The following is a 20,897-nucleotide window of genomic DNA, read 5'->3' on the forward strand; positions in this document are numbered from 1 at the left end:
CAACATCTCTCTCAAAGGACTGCAGGGAATGAATGAGACAACGAGCCTAAAAGCACCTTAGAAATGGTTATAGCACAAATGTTTCCTCTGAATGCTACAACAGAGTATTGTGGCCCATCTGGCAGAAAATAATGTAAAAGCCTGTGCTTCTGGCTGGACAGGGCTAGTTATGGAAGAGACCTTAGCTACAGGCTGGCACAGTTTCCCTGTGAGGGTCCCAGAGCCTGGTTCATGTTTCTCCTGGAGCCAAAGGCTGGTTTCAATTACGTTCCAGTTGACTAGCTGACATAATTTTAATAAGATGTTTATGAGATTTCAAACTAGTTAATAAAAAAAAAAAAAAAAAAAAAAAAAAAAAAGCAGCTCTCTGAGGTTCTTTCCTGTCTCTACCACGGGCAGTTCGGCAGAATTCTCACCCTGCCCTTCTCTGAGCTCCCTCCTCTTTATCCTACAAACCATACCTCAAATGCCGTTTCTTCCCTTGAGGAAACCTTCCTTGACCAGATGAGGTTTCACTCCCAAAGCAACTTCTAACTCTCCTCGACACCACTTAGTCCAACTGTGACTGCAACTATGGAAGTTGAATCCCCAGTGTGAATATCAGCTCTGGCAGGGGGCGCCTGGGTGGCGTGGCCAGTTAAGTCTCTACCTTCCGGTCAGGTCATGAACCTGGAGTCTCCAGACTGAGTCCCGCATCAGGCTCTCTGCTCAGCGGGGATCTGCTTCTCCAGCTGCCCCAACTCCTCATGCTCTCATATGTGCCCTCTCTCTCTCAAAAATGTATAAATAAAATCTTAAAAAAAAAAAAAAAAAAAAAAAAAAAGCTCCGGGAGAGCAGGGTTCGTGTCTCTGGGTTCTTCCACATCTTAGCGCCTTGGATAAAGACAATAAAACATGTTGAATGAGGCCAGAGCTTTGGGTTTCTTTAATCTTGTTAAGAGCTCTTGTGGCAATGAAAATAAAATATCTAAAGAAAACTAATTTAGTGCTGGCAGAAAAGGTTCTGGATGGAGGAATGCTTCCTTTGGCAGTTTTCTCCAATAAAAAGAATTTATGGGCTTAATTAAATCATCAAGATCTTTTTCAGAGGTACAGGAATGGCCAAGGATCAAACTGGTTCTGAAACATTCACTTTTTTCAAGTGGAGCTGCTCTCCTGGGAGGAGGCGTTCGTTTCAAGGAGGAAATCAGCACGGCTTCCTTTGTGAATAGACAACTGTCCTTTCTTTTTCTTTGACTGTCAGGGCCCAGGAGACAGTTTCTAGGTACGAGCCTGTCTTGGCCAAACCATAAAGAAGATGGAAGTTCTTCTATATCAACCTCACTTTTCCCTCAACTGTTTCGGTTTTTCTAGCGGTCTTCCCACCCCTCCCTTAGCATAAATTTCAACAGATACCTGGGGTCATCTAAGAGAAGTATCATTTGTACCTTACCCCAACACTGGAAAAGGTTTTCTTCTCCCATAAGCATGACTTCAGAGAGCAGCCACCAAATCTGTGTGTATTTATACGTAGGCCGGAATGCCTTCTAGAATCATATTTGCTTACCCTTCTTACCCTGGCCTACTTAGCCAAGTGTTGGCAGATTTATGCTGCTTTAAAAACATGTGTATTGAATAAGAGACATTTTACGAAATGTGAGGGCAAAATGAGGGAGCCTCCTTACGTAAGATTCAACATCTCTGTAATCTACATACTGATAATAAGTGTTAGTATATAAAAACCCATGATGGGGAGAGATAGTGTCTTGTAGCTACAAAGGGCTGCCCTGACTCCATCTCCTGGGTCCAGAAACAGCAGGACCAGCGTGTTGAATCATCGGGCAAATGGCCAAAGCTATGATTTCCTCATGGCCCACTCTCACAACTTTACTTTGACCCTTTCCAATTTTCACTGGTTCATATGAGGGTGCCTTCGAGGATCTTTGGCTTCGGGGATCCTTTCTTTCGTGATCCTTTAATGACTCATTAGTCACTGGGGGTTGGGTGATTCCCGTAGGATGTAGCTTTCATTTCTTCCCTGTAAATGAAGAGGCAACCCAGGACATTGTTAAACAAATTCTATTCAGTAGCTGGAAAAGTGAATTTCCTGTGGAATGACAGGAATTACATAGAAGCAAGCAATTTTATTTTCCTCAAATGTAGCAATAATTTTAATCTGTACATACATAAAACAAACAGTGCAATTATAAAACCTTGAAGGTGACATGCATACTTTAAGGTGCAGCTGGGATGGGGAGGATGTTATTAGCATCTCCAATTTTCCTTACCACTTTTTAAAACTAGTTCCTTATGCAAAAGCACTGAGTCAGGAAACTTCATCTGGAATGCTGAAGTTAAAGGTGAACTTCCTGAAGTCTGCACATCTAAGTATCACAAACAAAACAGAAATGACCTCCTAGAGCAGTTTGGTAAGGACTAGAGTAATATGGCTGGGCGTTCAAGCTGGGAATGAATGAAATCAGGGATGCATTTTCTGAAAAACTAAAAGAGATAATGTTTGTAACTGAGTGTCCTATTTCTGTTTCATAGTTGCTACCCATGTGAGCCCTTCCAGCAATCTTTTTATTCCGAATAGTTTCTGAGTAGATGCTGTTCAATGGAGTTATCTGTGAGTAGGGGTGCTGAGATGCACAAAGGAGGACCTGGGGAAATGGCTTCTTCCTTGGTGTCTGAGTCCGTGCTCCTCGTCCGCCGTTAGTTCTTATGGCCTTTGCTCTGCCGTGGAAGCAGAGGTAGCTGGTGCACGATGTCAAGATGCAGTCATCATTCACAGGCCCGGGTGCAGGTAAAGGCGAGTGATGGGGGTCTACCTTTGCTTCGTCCACAGTACCCTTCTCAAGCTTGCCTGGCCTTGCAGTGGAACTTCTAGAACTAGAGGCAGTTCACTGGGTCCTTGACTCAGAGGCCAGGATGAGACAAGACGTGGCAGAGTGACAAGACACAAAGGGAAAATATGGTACCAATTAGCCTCAGAGTAGGATAGATAAATTTATATTTGCACTGATGACAATTCAAATCCCCAAAGTCAATCTAAAACACATGAAAATTTTCTTTGAGTACTAATTTTTCTCTGTACAAGTAGCCTGTTGCACTTCCGGTGTTAACTCCTCACACTGTCTCAAGGTAGGGGATCCCAGGGACATTCTAGGGCGGTGTGCTCCAGCTCATCTCCAACAGCTCTTTCTGGCAGTGGCATTTCGATCTGAACCGCAAAGTAAATCCATACATGGCATCACAGTTAGTAAAATAATGAAATATCACTAGCCAAATGGAACTGCAATTCAATCAATGATATATTCACACACAAGTTTAGAAAAATCAAGAGTATGATAATAAAACCATAAAATTAAACAGAAGGAAATCAATTTCTACAAGAAATCAAATATATTTACAGTGAGATTTAAAGGGAAAAATAAGCTACTTGGATCATAAATTTAATTTTATTTTAAATAACTTTAGCTACCTTAGCTGTTAATACAATAAAAGCAGAAAGAACAGGCTGCCTTTTTTCCCCCAGATTTAATCAGAAAAATTATATCTACAATAATTGACAGAACTCGCTTCTTGTCCTTCACCCATCTCATCAAAAATTATTGCATTTTCCCCCAAACTGTATTTTTTGGATTCCTCTGTGAATATACTCATTTCGTCCCCGTTCCTGGAGGCATCTTGGTTTAAATCCATCTTTAAAAAAAGGAGAAGGGGTACATATGGGAGGCAAAATATTCTCTTGAAGCCAACAGATATAGAGTTGCTAGAAGAAGCTGATTGTACACACAAGCTGCCTGGGGTCGGGAAGGGGAGGGCTGTTGATTTAGACACGCGTGACAGCCTTCGGTGGACGGGCACAGGCAAAGCCCCACTGGGCCCTTCTTCTTTGTCAAGGTCAGGACTGAGCCAGCAGAGGCCGGGCTTCATCTTCCCCTTGGAACTTGTCATTTTGGTTCTCCTCCAAAAGTCTTCATCCAGATAAGAAGCCAATGACTGATTACAAAAATAAGAATAATTAAATTTGGCTCAAGAAAGATTGTCCAACTGTTCTGCCTTGTTATTTTTTTCAATATCCAAGGCCTTTACAAAGAAAGAAACAAAAACACCTCTCAATCTTCCAACAAAAGTGAATTCCTTTTTTTTTTTTTTTTTTTTTTTTTTTTTTTTTTGCTCCAAATGCTACGACCTGAAGAATGGCTGCAGATTGAGATATCAAAAATCTCAGAAAAATATATAATATATTTGTATATCTCTGTATGTCTATTATTTAAATTTCACATTCCTTTAAAAGTGGTTATTCAGTCAGTAGCTGCTGAAGGAGGCTCTTCTGCTGGGCCTGGGGGGTCTGTGGTCCTGCCGTGGGTTTTTGAGTTCCCAGTGGACCAGGCTGGTTCAGGTAAGGGTCCCCGCCTACCAGATTCACTGTACACTGGACGTCAGCAAACACCTGAACCTGTTGCACCTGCTGGAACACAAATAAAAGATGTGTTTAGACAGAAGGGTCTGCCCCCCCGGCTTATGAGTGGGTACTACTTGAAGTGGAAACTCACTAGAGCATTCCTCTAGTCTGTAGTCACCACAGAGAAGAACTCTTCTGTCTTCTTGTCCTACAAAAAGAAAATCGCTGCACTCATTTTGCTCAGGGTTCTGGAAAGTTCACACTTTAAAAATAAAATCAAAATTGGAATGGTCAAGCCTCCTACAGGGTTGCCATCAATAATGAAAAGGAGTATCACTGCTAATATTGCCAAGATTGGGAAAAGCCCAGTGTCAGAGTCTGGGTGTTCAGTGGTGGGTTTAAAAAAAGAAAAAAGAAAAAAAAATGTATATACACACATATATATTATTTGGAAACTGGTTACAAAAGCATTCTACGGACGACTTTAGTAGAATAAAAAAAAACTTTATGATGTTAGAAAATTAAGGGCTTTAACCCAGTATTAGCAAAATAAAAACCACCACAACTCAGTAATAGGACATGAGCATTACTAGAGTTAATGTCCAGAAGATTTGCATAGTATCTAAATATACTATTACATAGCTCTTTTACATATTGCCTTTAGAATTACAGCAAAATATTAGTAGAACAATTTTATATTTAACTTATTTTTCCTGATAGACAATTCATTTAAACACATAAGCTAAAAATAACAGTCAATTACTAGCTGAGAACAGTGTGAATTTTCCCTTTAGCTACTCTCAATAATAATACACATATACCTTAAAAATGTCTAAAGTTGCATAGTTCTAGCATTTTCTATTGGGAAAACAAAACCAGAAGTTAGTTTTTACAACCATCCTTATTAAAAAGTCATTTGTAGAACTGATTAAAGCCAGTATCATACTTGCGAATGTTCCAGACCAAGAACTGAGATGCCTTCCAAGGCATCCAAGTACATCTGTTAGTGTCTCAACCCTTTGGCAAATGTATGCTTCATGTTCAATAGGTACGTGAAGCATTTTAGCAATGCATTTTTGGGGTCATTCATCACTAATTTATGTCAATTACACTCAGCTTTTCTGAAAACTTTTCTATTGTAATTGAATAAAAGGTTGTTTTCATCAACCTTCATTGGCCACATGTCAAATATCCTGACCTCTAACTACTGTATCAGTCCAGCCCCCAGTGTCCTTCCTTCTTGATCCGCCTACACCTCCACTCTGCGCTCCCTCAGAAAGACAGACAGCCTCTGAGCTGAATCTTCTTAACCTGGTGGATTAAACCTTGGTTAGATTAGCATTGTTTTTTCTCCTTTGCCTGATTTCCCAAGTTTTGCTTCTGGATCCCACAGGTTCCCATTTGTTTTCTTCTTTCTTTGGGCTCTTTTTTTGTGCAACTAACATATACCAACTCTCCGAGTCTAGTCACTCGACATCTCTGTGTCCTCCCCCTCCCCTCTGTTCCTAATTTCTCTTTCCTACTCTTTTCCGTCCGGAGCTCCACCCCTGACTCTCCTCTCCTCTCCAGGTCAACAATCCCCCTACTAAGTCTTCTTTTCCTGGTCTCTATATTCTCTTCTTTCCTGGTTCTCTGCTCTCCAAATACAATCCTCTTCAGACCCTCCTCTCTTGGTTCTGTTCCTTCTCCTTTCCTGTACGCCTGTCTCTGTATGTCTATTAAACTCACTCCCAAGCTTCTGTTTGGCAAGTGGAAAAGCACTGGAGCAAATAAAGATTGCATGATGGGCTACAACAGAAAGAAGATTCTGCCACTGAAATTTGGCATGAACACAAGCTATAGGGCTTTTAGGCACCAACTGATTAAAAAAATAATAGCATGTAAAATTTCATGTTTATGTGTTTCAACATAGGAAATACTGGGGCAGAGCATAAGGTGTTTCTGTCCCCAACACTTAAAAACATTCTTAAGAAAGGCATGAGCAAACAAACTAGAGAAAATTTTGCTTCTTTAAAAAGAATGTTTTGAAGATCGTCTGTTTTGAAATTAAAAAAAAAAAAATGGAAACGATCAAACCAATCTTCAGCCATTTGAACTGCTCCTTAAAAACAGGATGCCTTAGGCCAGACCTCAAAGGACTTCACATACTGCCACACCTTCACAGACAGGCAAAAGCAAGACATACACAAATCCTACAATTTGCCAGGGGAGAAGAGTGGTGTGAGTGGAGTCCCAAACTCATAAGATTTTCTAGCAGAGTTTTCACATTCATTTAAATGCTATCTTAGAGCTCAAGAACTTTAAAACTCAGTTGTTTAGTTTTAATTAATTTGTCGGGCTGCCCAGTATATGTCCCTGCAGGAGCGAGGCTCTGGAAACTTTCTAATGAAGACTTTATTTTCCCCATCACAAAAATCCCCTCTTCACCCTCACAGGACTCAGATCCTATTTCCTGTGGCTCCGATTCGAGACATGGCTCCCAGCTGGTCTGTCTGATCCTGAGGAGACTGTCCGCTGCTCCTCTTGTCCCTCTACCACCTCAAGATGAAGCCTGAACCGGTGCTTGTATCACTGTTCCTCCTGAGGGTAACGCTTCATCTGTAGGACTCAATCTAAAACCCCGAGTTTAGCATTCAAGGCTCCCAGAAACCTGCCCCAATCTATTTTACCAATTTTAAGTCCTACAAAATTTGATTGCAAACCCTTTAGCTTCAGTGAATTTGGTTTCCTACGACCACGCTAGGACATTACTGTTTCCCTGTCTCCGGGCCGTCTACTTCCAGTCCCCTAGACTTGCAAGCTCACTCCCTCCTCCAGCCTCAGACACTTTTTCCTTCACCTTGTCTTGCCAACTGTGCTCATCAAGGCCCAGTTCAGCTCCTGTGGAAATGCTCTTCTGACCCTCACAGCATTTGCCCCTTTCTTTGAACACTATGGCTCTTGAAACTTATAAATTTGAGTTTGCCTTCTTAATGTGACAATTAATGTCACATGTTCTATCTTTCAACAGGCCCTAAGTGGTATGGCAGAAAGAGCATGAACTTCAGTGTTAGAAATACCGGGGTTCAACATCAGCTCTGCCATTTCTAGCTTTGTGAATTGTGCATGTAGTTAAATCTCCTCTGGTTCTCTTTCTTCATCTGTGAACAAAAGGAATACCGCTTCCTTCGTAGGGTCATAGCGAGGCTCAGATGAGATAAAGCAGACAGTGCTTAGCACAGTGCCAGGCAAATTAAAAGCATTTCACAAATGAAACTTTCCTTCCTCACTTCTCCCCATAGTTCACCTAAAGGGCAAACATGTCTCATGTTTCCTTGTATCTCCACCTTACCATAATGCCTGCAGAATATCTTAAAAATATGTATTTATTAAGGGACTAAAGACTAAATCAAAGTTACTGAAGTGAGCTAAAACATCCCAAATCTCTAAATTTAGGTTAATATAGGACAGTAGCCAGCCTTGCTATCTGTATACTGTTTTGAAACAAACTTCTAAAAGGAGGCAGAGTACACAGCAGGCACTCTGTTTTGTCTGAGTTTACTGACATCTTTTGGGGTACTTTGATTACACATGAGTTTGAGAATTGTGCTTATTTACCATATAACAACCAGTGGCCACCATTCGTGATCCCTTTATCCTATTTTACCACCAGATTAAACCTTTCGAAACATTATCTCACTTAACCCTCTCAACAATCCTATTAGCAGGTATCTTGTTAGTTCTGTTGGTTAGGTAGCAGCTCAGGGAAGCTCCCTAACATGCCCAGGAGGACAGAGCTAAGAAGACTAGAACCAGGACTCACACCCAGGTCTGACTCCCAAGGTCAGGCTCTTAATCAATCAAAATGATGCTAAAGAAAGTTTCCTGTGTATCTAGAGTACATTTGGCAGCTCTGGCTTTAGAATTTTCTTACTGACCTGGGTTCCATCTGTTTCTGTTTTGAGAAGGTCAGTGGATGAGAGCTGGTTGCAGTAGAGGCCTGTGTGTCTCAGTGCTGGATCATTTATCTATTAAAGATAAGTACAAGACCAAATTACAAGCTAGTTGTTTAAGATGAAGACCAAATTCTTCCATGAAAAATAATCTCACGGACAGAAAATAGGGTGTAGCGGAAATAAAAAGCTTAGCAATTTACTGTGTTGTCCTAAGTCAGGATAGTGGTTCCTTTTGCAGGGTGAAGAGGGATGTAGAAGGGAGCATGAAGAGAATCTTTGGGGTATTGCTGATAATGTTTTGTTTCTTGATCTGAATGGTAGCTTTAAAGGTGTGTTCAGTTTGGGAAAATTAATTGAGTTGTATATTTTTCTATATATTCTTACATGATACTTCAATAAAAAGTTAAAATCATACACACAAAAGTTAATCAGCAAAAGGCTTTTATTTCTTGTCAAGATTCACTAATAGGAAGTAGATTTATCCTCTGCCTGAATCAATGAAGAAATTGCATAAGTTATATGAAACAGAGGCACTCAAGACATTAGACAAACCCAGTGAAGGAGAGTGATCCCTAAGAGCTAGGAAATTAACTGAGGTGAGTCCTACAATTGCTTCAGCCCACAGTACAGAGAATTTCCAGGCTGCAGCCAGCGTGGGGACAGGAAACCCAGGCAGAGCCCTGCAGGCTCCCTGAGTTGAGATGATGCAGCGGGAAGTCTGAGATGGCCAAGGCAGCTGGAATTCACAGTACAGAAATGTCAGAGGAGAGGGAACCACGCAGAGAGAAAGCTCCAAAGACCCGCAAAGGGATCCCCTTGAGTCTCCAAGTTAGAACTGATCCGCTAATGGATTTTAGGGAACTACCCAAAGCAGAGGAAAGAGTCCCCAAAACTATGTTGATGGAATAATTCCCAAAGATCACACAGAGTTGAGAATAGGTCCTGATCCGGCCAGCTAGAGTGAAGAACATAACTCATAGAGTATCAAGCAGTATATTAGACAGGCTTTGCCTCAGTAGCAAAGTAAACTGTGCCTAATATACTGAACACTGCTCTGGTCCCACTAATCAAAAAAAGCAAGACCTGAAATGATCAAACTGTTTCAAGTAACTGACCCATTTCCCAGAATAAAGCTCAACAAGGTAAAATTCACAAACGCACCTAATAAAAAATTACTAAACCATGTTAATTTTCAGAAAAATATGACCCATAATGAAAAGTCAGTCAACTGAAACCAACCCCAAAATGATACAGATGATAGAACACGAGAATATTAAGAAAGTTATTATAATAACTGTTTTCCAGATGTTCAAGGAGCGGAAAGGTTAAATATGTTAGAGATACAGAAGATATAAAAGAAGTCCAAACTGACTTTCCTCTCTTTCTGGAGAAGAAAGCAGAATACCTGAGATGAAAAATACACCAGATGAAATGAACAGATCAGACGTTGAAAAAAAAAAGAAAGAAAGAAAGAAAAAGATTAATGAACTTAAACCTACAGCGATAGAAGGTATCTAAAATAAAAGACACAGAGAAAAAAACGATTGACCTTGTTACCCTCCCCACATGGTCCCCAAACCCAGGGAATCAGTGAGCTGTGGGATAAGTTCAAGTGGCCAACTTTTATGTATATGTATATATGTACATAATATGTATATATGAATATAATATAATCTAATATAATGTGTGTCTGTGTGTAATTAAGAGTCTCTGAAGGAAAGGAGGTGGGTGGTGACAGAAAAAGTATCTGAAGAAACAATGGTCAATAGTTTTCCAAATTTGATGAAAATTATATATCCATAAATCAAGAAGCTCAATGAATTCCAAGCACAAGAACCATGAAAACAATCACTAAGGCATATTGTAATCAAATTGGTTAAAACCAGTGACAAAGAGAATAACCTTTTTTGAAAGCAACCAGAGCGGGAGAAAAATCAATCCCGTACAGAGGAACAAAGAGAAAATGCCAGGGGATAAGGCATCAGAAATACTGTAGTGAAGCAACATCTCTAAAGTACTGAAGCTAAAACTAAAATCAACCTAAAATTCGGGGGAGATAAACCTTTCAAAGATGAAGGTGAAAAAAAAAAAGATGAAGGTGAAACAAAAACTTTCTCAGTCAGTCTCAGCTGAAAGAATTCAGCGGCGGCCGACTGTAAGAAATGCTAAAGGTAGACCTTCATGCAGAAGGAAAACGATACCAAGCTGGAAACTGGGGTCTCCACAAAGGAATGAAGACTGCTGTAAATCACTACACAGGTAAGTATAAAAGTGCTTCTTTAAATTAAAAAAAAAAAGTAACTGTTTAAAGTAAAAGCATGTGGGGTATATGCCAGATGTAGACACGATATGTATGGTAACGACAGTGCAGGAGGGGAGAAATGGAAGTTGAGAGCTGTGTGGTTTTTATACACCAGGTGGTTCTCATAGCGTCGGAAAGGACATGATGCTACGTGAGAGATGCATGCTCTAAGCTCGGAAGCAACCACTAAAATAACAAAATGGAGTTATATATAGCTAATAAGCCATCAAAGGAGATAACATGAATTACAATGTTCAATTAAACCAAAGAAAGGCAAGAGATGGAACAAAAAAAAAAAAAAAAAAAAAAAGATGAGACAAAACCCCCCAAATTGTGAGACATTTAAATTCAACAACATCAATAATCACATTACATGTCAATGGGCTAACCACTCCAATTAAAAGCTGCGGACTGTCGAACTGAGAAAGCAAGACCCAACTAAATAAGAAATATGCTTTAAGTATAATATTTTTTTACCTAATTCATTGTATTTTTCATTATTTTAATCTGCTGGAGATGGCGAAAAATTCTAATAACTGAACAATAAGAACAAGGACAAGATACAATACTATTTAGGTCTTCTATTTTGCACAAGAAATGAATCACTAAGTTGTTCTTTTTCCTTGTTAAACTCCTTAGGGACTTACTATAGAGTATCTGGGGAACAGAAAGTTTTCTAAATAAAATTCACATCAAAAAGGGATTCTATAGAAAAGGTAATCAGGGTTTACATGTTTTTAAGACTTGCTACAAATTATGGCTACATGGTCACAGTCTACTTTGTGGTTGCTGAAAATGAGAACAGTAACTACAGGGAGGTACCCCAATGATCTTCTTAAATATCATTTTGAATTTAGTCATTCAGTCATTCTATCCTTAAAAATCTTCAGGAGTCTCGGGGTAAACTCTAAAACATTTAGATGGCTTACAGCAGGTCTAAAAAGCTTACCACATAAATTCTGCTTTAAATATAATATCAATGTTCCCTTAACGTTCATGAGACTTTTCAATTTCTATCCCTTGCTAAGGTTATGCTGTGACAAGTCTTGAATGTTTTTTTCTATTCTCTTTCTTAGGCAAACCTTCCCAGAAGGCTTTCCTAATCATGCGGCTTTTCCTTTAAACCCTCAGTAGTTAATTGCACATATCCCTAATACGACACAAATATTTACGGTCCTATGGAGGTCTGTCTCTTAACGCAGCGGTTTTGTCCTATTATTCAACTGATCTTTGTTTATGTTGTGTCTCCCCAACTTGTTAATATTACCTCCCACAGAGCTATCTTTGTATATAGTAAGTATGGAATAAATGTTTGTTGAAATGAAAGGAAAAAGTGAAGAAAATGTGTTCCAAATGTAAAGGGGTAAGTTCCAAGTCAATGTATTATATGTATCATTTTATTTTATTTTATTTTATTTATTTTTAAGTAGGCTCCATGCCCAGCGTGGAGCCCAGCGCAGGGCCTGAATTTATGACCTTGAGATCCAGACCCGAGTGGAGATCAAGAGTTGGATGCTTAACCAACTGAGTCACCCAGATGCCCCTGTATCATTTTACAATAAATCAAAAACAATACAATCTCTTTTGAGAGTAAAATCTTATAAGGTCTGTCAAAATTTCCATTGTATATCTTAGGAGGTAGTAGCTATCAAAAGATGGTGGGAAGTCAAAGAAGTGTGTCTTTCCCCCTAGCGCTACTAAGAAATAACTGACACACATCTCCACCCAGTACAGTCATTTTTTTTTTTAAAGGTTTTATTTATTTATTTGACAGACAGAGATCACAAGTAGGCAGAGAGGCAGGCAGAGAGAGAGGAGGAAGCAGGCTTCCTGCTGAGCAGAGAGCCCGATGCGGGGCTCGATCCCAGGACCCTGGGATCATGACCCGAGCTGAAGGCAGAGGCTCAACCCCCTGAGCCACCCAGGCGCCCCACAGTACAGTCATTTTTGACGAGTAACTGAACATACCTGATTTTCCCTGGAGGAATGACCTGTGGTATGGTCTGGAGGGGGGGAGTGTGTGTGTGTGGCGAGTGTGCCAGCTGCGCCACTTACCTGCTCAGGGCACACAGCGTTCATTCCCGGCATCTGCAAAGAGCTCATCTGCATCTGGCCCATCATTGGGTTCATGTTCTGAACATTTGTGTTTCCACCTGCCATGGACACGGTGATGCTCATATTGTTGTACACTCCTGGCTGCGCAGGCGTGGGCTGGTTCTGGACAGCTTGACTGAACACACTGTTAACTCAAAAACAAGCCCAATTACATCCACGGATCGTGAACATGGGCGTAGCATACTGGACTCTGTTTCTTAAGTATTAGATAAAACTCCACAGAAAAGACATTACATTCTTAAATTACATATAAGACTTCATCTTATTACAATATATAGAAATTGAGCGTAATTGAGATGAATTTTGAACTCTGCCCAAAGGATTTAATAGCTACAAAGAGCTCATTTTAAGTTACAATCATCTGGCTTCATATCAGAGTTGTGAAATTCCAATTAGGTGAATAATTAAGAAAAAAAAGTTTTCCACATAAGTACGTCTTCCAGATAACTGAAATGCACTCATTTAACAATCAAAATCATTCTGAAATTTTTTATATCATTTTATCTTCCTAAACCAAGAATACTCTATTTAAGCAAAATGCCTGGGATATGTATGTTTAATAACTGCTCAACGAATGAATGAACAAAGGAATCAATGATTCAATGATGGAGTTTTATATTGTGATTGCTTATATATCTTCTTGGACTAACACTTCAGGCAAACACTACTATCTTGTTCCACTCATTCCTTGTCTCTAGTAATAAGTGACACATGGCAAGCACTCAGTAAATATCTGGTGATGAGTGAATTATGAACATGGGTTATTATTACTCAGTGCTGTCAACTGATGAGGTATGGACTGCTTCTTATTTATAGAAAAACACCATCTGAAGAGAATTTCCTCAGACTCTGAGAACTGGGACTCCCAGGCCTTACTCCAGCCCTAATGAATCAGTTTCTGAGGATGGGCACAGACAGTCACATTTCTAACTTTTCATGCACATTAAGACTCAAGGGCCTTTATTCAATGTTCTAGAGACGCTGTTGCTTCTCAAGGATTCAGCTTCTGGTTGTTTTCACTATGCTATAAACTAAGAGGAATATAACCAGATATTTCTATTTGGCAAATGTAATGTTTTTAAAGATCCCAAAGGTCTTCTCAGGCTAGAACATGGCTTTATGTCTTTTCCAGAAGCAAAATGCAGTTATGTTTTTCAGAGGGCTTATTTTACTGATTGCCTTCTTTATGGCCTCGTTCTGGACTGTTGGTATAGTCTGGCCTATTTCTCTTAGTAGGTAGAACAGTATGAAATAAACAGCAAGTAAATACAACTTGAAACTTTATATTTGAACTCTGAAATTCTAAATGATACATATATATACACATCTAAAGGAAAATGATATGAATTGTGTCTTTTATAAGTTCTACAAAACACCAAATGTTTTATGATTATCAGTTGTTAAATAATAAACTGCTAGTAAAATCCCACCTATTTTAAGGTTAATTCTGGAGAATTTGATTTCTAAATATTATTTACCCCATCAATGGCTTATCTATCCCTATATTCCTTGCTCCCTCCTGGGAGGTAAACAGGATGTACTGACATTTATCGTTTCCGGTAGATTAAGGTAATCACACTAAAATTAACATACTGAGAAACAGCCTATTCATCATGTCTGAAGAAAAGCAGCAAATTTTCCCCAAGTAATTATAAAACACAAATGCTCAAAGAAAATTCTATGCCTAGGAAATGGTCAGTAATACATCTTTGAACCATTAACGTCTCTACAGTGTGTATGCTTGTGAGGCAGTGCCCCCACAACTAAAGGTGAGGAAAAACCCATTAGTTCACTGCCCATTTCCTAATGAGAACATTTCTACCCCAGACAATGCTCATTTGTCAACTGATCCATAAATCAGCCCTGCGGAGGCTCAGCTCAGGGCTCTGTAAGTTAATGCATGCAGAAGCTTCAAGGACTGCAATGATGTCATACTTAGTGAAAAAAAGTTCAAGATTTAATTTCTTTTCACATTTATACTTGGGACTTATATTAGCTTAAGTTCATTCAAACTGCTCTTGCCAACAGTTCCATTTCAGTTTCTTCCACTATGGGAAGAAGACCAAGCCCTCTGCAGCACCAGTCACTGCTCTAGGTCTCAGAAATGACAGGGGGGTGGGGTTCACCTCCCTCCCTCTGCTTTCCCGGTCAGCCCCATGTCAGTTACTACAGTTTTTTCGGCTAGCACCAGGGATTTGGAAGCCCCTAAATCACGGTGTGGGGGAAAGTAAAGATGAAGACTTCAGCCACAATGGCTGCCATAGGTATTGGAGGTATTGTTAGCAAGCACGGAGCCGCTCCAGGTCCTAGAAGTCTAAAAACAAAGGGTTAAACAACAGGCCTTCCTAGCCTTTAAAATGCTAATAAGTGCTCAGACTCTCCCTGGCGACTAGTGTTACACACAAACCTGCACTGTTCCAGGACAAAGAGGCTGGGTTTAACCCTTTATTTTTCTTGACTGGAGAGATCATGAAAAAGAATCACATTACACAGTCTCTGAACTCTATTACATCATTCTACTAAGTGATTCTTTGTTTCATGTATTACTTTTGTCCCTTTACTGCCGTCACCCACTGGACTCTTGGTAAGTTCACAGCAAGGGCAGTTTCCCCTGTTCCTTGTGGTACCCTGCACTGTTCAAGAGAAACAGCGAGGGGTCACAAATCCATGCTACCTGTGTCCACTAATAAGCCTTTACACATGAAGCAAATAAGCAAATGTGAATGCTTAGAGACTTCGTGACAACTATTTTTTTTTTTTCCAAATGATTTGGTAAAGTCAAAGTTCACAAAAACTGTTAAAGTACAACAAAAATTCAAGCCCACATTTGAATCTGAACTCAAGAAGTGATTGAGGCAGGACAGAGAATTTTTGTCCTTGTTCACTCAATAAATGTATAGTAAGGGCTCACCTGTTCTAAAGGATGGACATACGCAAGTAAACAAAAACAAAGTCCTGTGTTTAGGATGATTATATTCTAGTTGGAGGAGACAGACCATAAACAAAAGGACCAACACACAATATGTCGGGTGTTAAGTACCATAGAGAGAAATATAGAAGGGAAAAAAGGGACGAGGGGGTGGAAACCGCTGTTGTTTTAGAAATGATGATCAGGGAGCTTTAATATGGTGACATTTAATATCTATGTCTAATTAGCTGACATTTAAGGAGAGACTTGAAGTGTGAGAGAGCAAACCATGTGGCCACTGTGAGAAGAACATTCCGACAGAGGGATTTAAAAACGCAAAGGCCCTGAGTTTGCAATGTACTTGGCACATGTGAGGAACAGAAGAATAAACAGACACCAGTATGCAGACTGAGTGATGGGAATAGCAGCTGAGGTCAGAAAGGGACCCAGGAACAGGATTATGTGGGCTTCCCGGGCCCCATTCTGCACTCTGAGTAAGTTGGTGAGTTTTGAGGAGAGGACTGCCATGCTGCTCATGTCTGAAGAGCATCACGCAGGCTACCACGTGATTACACTGCCAGGGAGCAAGGGTCGAAGACAGGAGACAGGAGACTCCTTCGACAGTCTGGAAAAAAGACAGTGGTGGCTTGCACATGGGACAGGGAAGAAGGGAGAGCTAAGAAGCTGACATGATTTGCTGACGGGCTGTCTGATGTGGGATATGAGAGAAGAGGTTTTCTCTGCATAACTGGGAGAATAAAGTTGTTGTTCACTGAGACGGGGAACAGTAGGAGAGGAGCAGGTTTTGGCGGGGGGACGACACCCCTTCAGATTTTGTCATGGTGAGCCAGAGAGCCTATTAGACTTCTGAGAGGGATAGAGATTAGGTGGTTATACATATAGTATGGTGTTCAGGGAGAAGCCTGGGCTGGGATTTAGAGACTTTGTCTTTTAAAAGATTTTATTTGTTAGAGAGAGAGAGAGAGAGAGCACACACAAGCAGGGGGAGTGGCAGGCAGAGGGAGAAGCAGGCTCCCTGCTGAACAAGAAGCCCAAGGCAGGGCTCAATCCCAGAACCCTGGAACCGTGACCTGAGCTGAAGGCAGACGCTTAACTGACTGAGCCACCCAGGTGTCCCTGGGCTGGAGATTTAAACTGGGGAGTCATAGACACTGAGATAGGGATGCGTAATCGTATTGGACAGCATAACCAAGGGAGCAAGTGGACAGAATGAGCTCTGAGGCCCTCAAATGGAGCTCGGGGAGATGAGGAAGATCCAGCAGAGGACAATGAGAAACAGGGTGAGAGTGACCTTTCTCAAGAGAGAAAGCTGTTCCAGAAACTAAATGAAGGAGGAGCGTCAAGAAAGAACAAATGCAAATGCTACCAGCAGTCACCGCACCTGTCACTGTGGAGGACACTGCCAACCTGGACAAGAGTACTGGTGCTAGAGCGGTGGGGATGAAAGCCCGACTGGTCAGCAAGGAAAGGAGAAGTGCTCAGAGTCTTTTAGGGTATTTAACTGTAAAAGGGAGCAGAACTGTCAGTGGGACTGTGTTTTTTCCAAGACACATTTAAATGCTTAGATGTGGGCATGGAGCTAGAGTTTAGCTGGATTTCATTAGGAAGCATCTTGCTAGCACGGCCAAGTGCAGCAGAAGGAGAGCTGGCCAAGGGAGTGGAGAGTGTCTGTAAAGGAATCACGATACCCATGGACCGTGGAATCTAAAGTGAATTTAGTAAGCTGGGATTAGAACATATTAGGAGTCTAAATTCTTCTTGCATGTTATATAGGCAGTTTCATTTCTACCTAATTTACACACAGTCCTCACTGAGAGCTCCACAGTTCTCTAACTGGAAGACTTCCTCTCACCTTTCAGTGAACTTTAGGAGAATATGGTCTTAAGTTTTCAACTTTAACTGCCTCACTTATTATGTTGTCAGATCAAACGGTTTCCCTGTCATTAGAACCAAGACACAACCTAATTAAAAGCCTTATAAAACTCAAGTGAAGTGTGAAAAGTTCAGCAGCCAGGATTGGGGGGAAAATGACATTAGTGAGATAATTCAGAGCAGAATGGGCAAGATGAGGCCACTGAAAATCTAGAGATTCAAAGAGCTGGCTGAGGCAGAACAGCCTGAGAAGCCACAAAACCTCTACTGTTGCCACGAGATCTCTGAAACATGCCGAGAGGGGTAAAGCCTGTGTGCCCACTCTTTAGGCTCTAGTGAATTCTGATATTTAGCCATTCTTACTTTAGATTTTTCGAATTTTTAAAGTGTTTTTATAAATAACACTTTTTTTTTTTTTAAGTACCCATTTCTACCTCCGTCCCAGGGAAGCTCCGTTTCACACATGATCAAGTTCTTCAGGTGCGCTGACAGTGAGATGGGGGATTGGGGGCCACTAGACCACTTTTCTGCACTGTAAACACACACATTTACCTTAAAAATGACTTGAAACTTAGAGGATTCAGAAGTTATTTCTCTTTGCTATCATGTAAAATTCAGTTCCATGAGCTTGCAACTGGAAGCAGCCAGCCCTCTTCTATTCCGATCGTCACGGCACAACTGTTCTTATGTGCTGCGGAGACCAGGGATGCTCATATTCAAAAACTTACTTACTTGTTGTTTCCCATTGCACCTTGCTGCCAGGCCTTCATGTCTGGTGACTGGTACCCAGACGAGGGCGGAGTTGGCTGGAGCAGAGAGCTCTGAGGAGGAGGGATCGGCATGGGCACCATGGAGCTCCCGGGGCTCAGAGATGGAGCGAAGTTTGCCTCACCTTGGGGAACCATTCCTGCAAATTGACATAAATTAATTTATGTGACTATACTATAAATGTATTAACCCTATAAAAGAGAACCCCCCACTCCCACAAGGATCTGTCATGATATAATTCATGATATAATTAGAAACAGCCTATTCAATAGAGCAGGGAAAACATTTCAGTCTCTTCAAAATAAGGCAAGAAATTAAGAGTATAAACAGAGAAGTAAACATAAAATAAGTCTGCAAGAATGCATCACTAACATATTGATTTCGGTTCCAGGATTATGTATAATTTTTTTTCTATTCTTTTTGCTTACATGGATTTTTAAAAAAGATTTTATTTATTTGTTTGACAGAGGGAGAGAGATCACAAGTAGGCAGAGAGGCAGGCAGAGAGGGGGGAAGCAGGCTCCCCACTGAGCAGAGGGCCTGATGCAGGGCTCGATCCCAGGACCCTGAGATCATGACCTAAGCTGAAGGCAGAGGCTTTAACCCACTGAGCCACCCAGGTGCCCCTTACATGAGTTTTTAAGTGCAAAAATGTACATGAATATACATGACAGATTACTTGTGTAATAAAAATAAATTAGGAAAGGAAAAAGGCAAAACAAACGCGTGTGAAATGAAAAATGAGAAGAGCTTTGTTGTCCATGCCTCAGTCATCTCTGTGGGCTCTTCTTTCCCTGTCCTTTTTCTTTAAGCTTTACTGAGGTATCACCTATGCCACCTCAAATTTACCCACCGAACTGCACAACTCAGTGACTTGTAGTCCATTTATGGAGCTGTGCAACCATCAGCACAGTCGAGTATGGACATTTTCATTCCCCTCATGTCCCCCCTATGCCTGTCAGCAGTCATTCCCCTCTCCTACCCCAGCCTCAGGCAACCATGGATCTGCTTTCTGTCTTGACAGGTGTGCATTTTGGGGGCAATTTCATATAAATGTAATCACATGAGATCTTTTGGGTCTGGCCTCTTTCACTTAGATAATGTTTCTGAGGTTTGACCATTCTGCAGCATTTATTGGTAGTTTGTTCCTTCCTGGGCAGGATGATGCTTATTAGCAGCTATTGATACAATCGTTTTAAAAACATCAGCTGGCCGTAATATTAACAATTTACTTCTGAATTTTTAGGTTGTTGCTGTGGTCTCTATGTCCATACTTGTATGAATGCTATATTGTCTTGACTGATGTGACTTTTTCTAAATCTTCTAAAAAAATTTTTTTAAATTAGATTTTATTCATTTATTTGACAGAGATCAAAAATAGGCAGAGAGGCAGGCAGAGAGGAGGAAGCAGGTTCCCCGCTGAGCAGAGAGCCTGGTGTGGGGCTCGATCCCAGGACCCTGGGATCATGACCCGAGCTGAAGGCAGAGCCTTTAACCCACTGAGCCACCCAGGCACCCCTTGACTGATGTGACTTTATGGTAATTTTTGAAATGACAGTCATCCAAGTTGGCTCTCTTTTTCAAAACTGTCTTGGCTACACTGGATCCTTTGTATTTCCATATAAATTTTAGGAGAAGCTTGTCAATTCTCCAAAAAGCATATTGACATTTTGATTTGCTTTGTGTAAGGTCAATTTGGAGTGAACCTGCTATCGTTTCAGTTTTTTTCTGATTTCATTTTGACAGTGTCCATTGTTATGTCTTCAAGTTCACTAATTTTTTCTTTTGTAATGTCTAATATCTCTGTTATCCCATCTAGTATATTTTTCATCGCAGACACTGTAGTTTGTTTCCAGAAGTTGATTTTGATTTTATTTATATTGTCCTTGACTTTACTTAATATGTTCAAGCTTTCCTCTAGCTTTTTGAACATATAGAATAATTGTATACTTTTTAATTGTCTCAATGTCTTGTCTACTCATTTTATCATTTGTGTGTGTCTGTGTTGGTTTCAATGACAGATTTTATTCCTCGTTATTGGTTTTATTATACTGCATCTCTGCATGCCTGGTAATAAAAGACTAGATCCCAGACCTTGTGAATTCTACCTTGTTAGGTGCTGGATTTTTTTTTAAGAAGGAGGAAAAAAGAGTGGGTGCATGTGAAAGGGGGTGGCAGGGCAGAGGAAAAGGGAGAGAGAGAGTCTTAAGCAGGTCCCATGTCCAGAGTGGAGCCTGACAAAGGAGCTTGAAGCAGGGCTCGATCTCATGATCCTGAGATCATGAGTTGAGCTGGAATCAAGAGTTGGATGCTTAAACAACTGAGCCACTCAGGTACCCCTAAATGCCCTTTAAGTATTTTCAACCTTTATCTGGGTTGTAGTTAGGTTACATGGAGACAGTTTAATCCTTTTGGGTCTTGTGTGTCAAGAGACAAAAGCAAAGGTTAGGGCTTATTTTGTCTGCTACTGAGACAAAACCCTTCTGAGTATCTTACTTGACACCCCATGAATCATGAGGTTTTCTATTCTGGCTGGTGGGAAGAGAAGTTGGCCCTGTGCGAACTTTGTAGATTGTTCCCTATAAT

The 20,897-nt window shown here is 40.6% G+C and overlaps 1 protein-coding gene across 4 annotated transcripts in view; it reads right to left on the reverse strand.

The window, feature by feature from the left end:
* Positions 1 to 2,040: 2,040 nt before the first annotated feature.
* The window catches only part of NCOA1 (nuclear receptor coactivator 1), a 100,749-nt gene continuing 81,892 nt past the window's right edge, over positions 2,041 to 20,897 (reverse strand). Inside the window, exons 16-20 of one of the 4 annotated variants that reach the window (XM_004745927.3) lie at positions 18,276 to 18,450; positions 12,683 to 12,866; positions 8,308 to 8,397; positions 4,542 to 4,598; positions 4,311 to 4,453 (exon numbers count right to left, since the gene is read on the reverse strand). In XM_004745927.3, coding sequence (XP_004745984.1) covers positions 4,554 to 4,598; positions 8,308 to 8,397; positions 12,683 to 12,866; positions 18,276 to 18,450 — 494 coding nt within the window. In that variant the 3' untranslated portion in view covers positions 4,311 to 4,453; positions 4,542 to 4,553. Of the gene's footprint in view, positions 4,457 to 4,541; positions 4,599 to 8,307; positions 8,398 to 12,682; positions 12,867 to 18,275; positions 18,451 to 20,897 lie in introns of all 4 variants that reach the window. The other 3 variants (XM_004745926.3, XM_004745923.3, XM_004745924.3) reach the window with 3 other exon arrangements.

This window comes from Mustela putorius, unplaced genomic scaffold (genome assembly GCF_011764305.1).
Source record: "Mustela putorius furo isolate JIRA1106 unplaced genomic scaffold, ASM1176430v1.1 tig00000281_pilon_pilon_pilon, whole genome shotgun sequence".
NCBI lineage: Eukaryota > Metazoa > Chordata > Mammalia > Carnivora > Mustelidae > Mustela > Mustela putorius.